Source organism: Fukomys damarensis, unplaced genomic scaffold, assembly GCF_012274545.1.
Source record: "Fukomys damarensis isolate Sample0158 unplaced genomic scaffold, DMR_v1.0_HiC HiC_scaffold_23, whole genome shotgun sequence".
In the NCBI taxonomy this organism is placed as follows: Eukaryota; Metazoa; Chordata; class Mammalia; order Rodentia; family Bathyergidae; genus Fukomys; species Fukomys damarensis.
In genome coordinates this window covers 7076501-7079525 of record NW_022900935.1, presented here as the reverse complement: position 1 = coordinate 7079525, position 3025 = coordinate 7076501, and the positions used below count along the sequence as shown (strand labels likewise).

At 41.6% G+C, this 3025-nt stretch overlaps 1 protein-coding gene across 1 annotated transcript in view; it reads left to right on the top strand.

Annotated features, from left to right (window-relative positions):
* Positions 1-2019, top strand: part of Gja9 (gap junction protein alpha 9) — a 3291-nt gene extending 1272 nt beyond the window's left edge. Inside the window, 8 exon segments of the mRNA XM_033767223.1 lie at positions 624-787; positions 841-1321; positions 1324-1416; positions 1419-1617; positions 1619-1664; positions 1666-1685; positions 1687-1937; positions 1940-2019. Coding sequence (XP_033623114.1) covers positions 624-787; positions 841-1321; positions 1324-1416; positions 1419-1617; positions 1619-1664; positions 1666-1685; positions 1687-1937; positions 1940-2019 — 1334 coding nt within the window.
* Positions 2020-3025: the final 1006 nt, after the last annotated feature.

Sequence of the window (3025 nt, the reverse complement as noted above, 5' to 3'; positions counted from 1 at the left end):
ATAGTTGAGACTGACCTGGTACTATGTAGCTCAGGCTGGTCTCGAACTCACAGCGATCCTCCTGCCTCAGCTTCCCGAGTGCTGGGATTACAGGTGTGCACCACCATGCCCAGCTTAATTTCTTTCTTTTTGTTTTGGTACCAGGGATCGAACTTGGGTCCTTGTGCTTGCGAGGAAGGTGGCAGAACCACTGAGCTAAATCCCAGCCCTCAAAAATTCTATTCTTAATAGAGACTATATACAGTTCTCTTCTAGGTACCTTATGTTGCCTAAACATAAGTGACTTTTTTTTTTTTTTTTGGTATTGGGGATCAAACTCGGGATCCTGTCCTTGCAAGGCAGGCACAGCACCACTGAGCTAAATCCCCAGCCCTAAACATAAGTGATTTTAAACTCTTGACATCTAAAATATATTCTTTGTAACAGATTATCACTGCTGTTTTGGGGAAAAGCAAAGCAACCAGCACAAGGAAAAGAGTGATGCTTTGTTTGTATTTTGGCCACAGGTTTGCTTTAAGAATTAGCACTTCCTTTGGAATGGAAGAATTTAACTGCCCCCCTATTCGATGGGGTTCAGAGCTAAGACGGCTGAAGAAGTAAACATGGGGGGCTGGAGTCTGGAGATATTCTGGAGGAAGTACACATCATCTCTACCGTGATTGAAAAGATTTGGCTCACCATTCTCTTCATATTGCGAATGCTTGTTCTGGACACAGCAGCTGAAGATATCTGGAATGATGAGCAGCCTGGCTTCACCTGCAACACAAAACAACTGGGTTGCAGAAATGTGTGCATAGCGTCTATGGCCATACCACCCTGAGCGCGCCTGATCTCAGAAAGGTGTGCTATGACCAGGCCTTTCCTATCTCTCTCATTAGATACTGGACTCGGAAGGTTGTATTCGTATCTTCACCATCTCTGGTCTACACAAGCCATGCTTTGTACCAACTAAGAGCTCTAGAGAAAGAGGGGCAGAGAATGAAAACTCAAGTAAGAAGAGAACTGGATGGGTTAGAGTTTGCAATGCCTGTGGAGAGAGAGCTTTGTCAGTTGGAACAAAAGAAACTAAATAAAGCTCCACTCAGAGGAACTTTGTTTTGCACTTATGTGTTATGTATTTAAGTTGGACTCATGATTGGACAGTGAGAGGCTCTGTGTAAATGTCATGGCCACCCATGTCCAAATATAATTGATTTTTTTGTCCTAAGACCAACAGAACAGACAGTATTTCTATTATTTATGCAACCCATAGCCATTATTTCACTTTTATTAAACATTCTAGAAAATTTCCACTTAGGTTTCAAAAAGATTAAGAGGGTGTTGAGGGTCAGTATAAAGTGAATGATAAATATAATAAATTCTATGCAAACAAGTCAAAACAAAATCTAGCCAAGTATTAGTACACATCTGCAAGAAACTGTCTTCTGCACCTGATTACTAACTGCTAGTGGAAATGCAAGCACACTAAAGTTTAAATTCATCTTCTGTATTTCAGACAGATTCTGACAATCATAGCATAAATGATGAGAAATGCATTTTGGATGAACAGGAAACTAATGAGATGTACACACTTGGTATTAACTGCAATCACCTTCAACACATCAGCAAAAACACAAAAACACAACATATTTAGAAAAGAAGTTACTGGTAGCCACTTTAGGGAAGAAAAGAGAAATTGATGGCAAAGAGCAAAAAGAACAATTGTTGTAGAGGTCACAGTTGTCTTCTCAGTACTGCTATGGAAACAGACCACTACACAGGGCAGTCACCTCCCACAGCTCTCTCCCGGCCAGCTACCTGCATCTGGAAATTTCAGAGGCTTAGTGCTACGTGGGGTCCATCTACAGAAAATGAAAACCAGGGTTCATCTTCTAAAGCCAACTTCAAGGGCCTGTTCACAGAGGGTACAATCAGAACCGCTCCTCCTTCTCAGGGAGACTCAGTCTCTTGATATTAAACACTCCTGATTCTTTGGCAGAATTGTCCACTGTTTGTCAGAAGTTGAAACAATCCTACTAAGAAGTTTTTCTTGGATGTAGCAGTGACTGGTCATGCAACCTCATCACTTTAGTTGGAAACAGGGTCTCACTATGTACTTCAAGCTGGCCTTGAACTCATTATCGTCCAGGCTGACCCCAAACTCTCAGCGATCCTCCTGTCTGGGCCTTCCAAGTGTAGGACTGCAGGGATGAGCTACCTTGCCCAGTATGGACCTACTACACAATTTCTAGTTTTCTACCTTTATCGTAAACCTCCTTTATGGTCTTTAAGGAAACAGATTAGCTAAAATACACAACATGGGTGGGCCATGTAGCTCAGTCCTAGAGTTTATGCACAAGGCCCTTGTTTGGATCCAAATTTTTTGAAAAACAGATAAATGCAAAAATACATGATCTTTGAAGACTGTGGAGAAGTGAAGGGGACCCACAGAAATACAACGAAAAAAACAAAACAAAACAAAACAAAAACCCCACCAAACAACAACAAACGGGACTAGAGGTACTATGCCCATCTTCAACTCAAATGTGGGGCACATTGATCTGGTATATGGGTTAATAGAAGAAGGTATGTGTCTGGAATTTAGACTGTTCTGGAAAATCAATCACAAAGATGTTGAGGTCAGATCCCAGGAGGCCTGGTCATTATTTTATATGAATAGTTACAGAAAATCTCATCTTTTTTTTGATCATAGATCCCTCTGATGATCTATGGGAAGTCCTACAGCTGCTCCGCAGGAAAATACGATTACAGTTTCGAAAACATTCAGGGGTGCTGTGAATATTAAAATGAAAAACCCTATCTTTAGCACAGCCCCTGGCACACAGGAGCGCTCAAAAGGGCTAGCTTTTATTAGCACTGAACTGCTCACCCTCCAGAAGTCCAGCTCACTTCCAATAAGCAACAGAACATAAATGATTCGAAAGACTCTTTCTCAAGCCATTGTAAATCCAAGAGGCGCCCTGCATCTGTCGTGCTTTTTCCCGGACGAGAGCCAAATACCCCAGCATATATATATATATATATA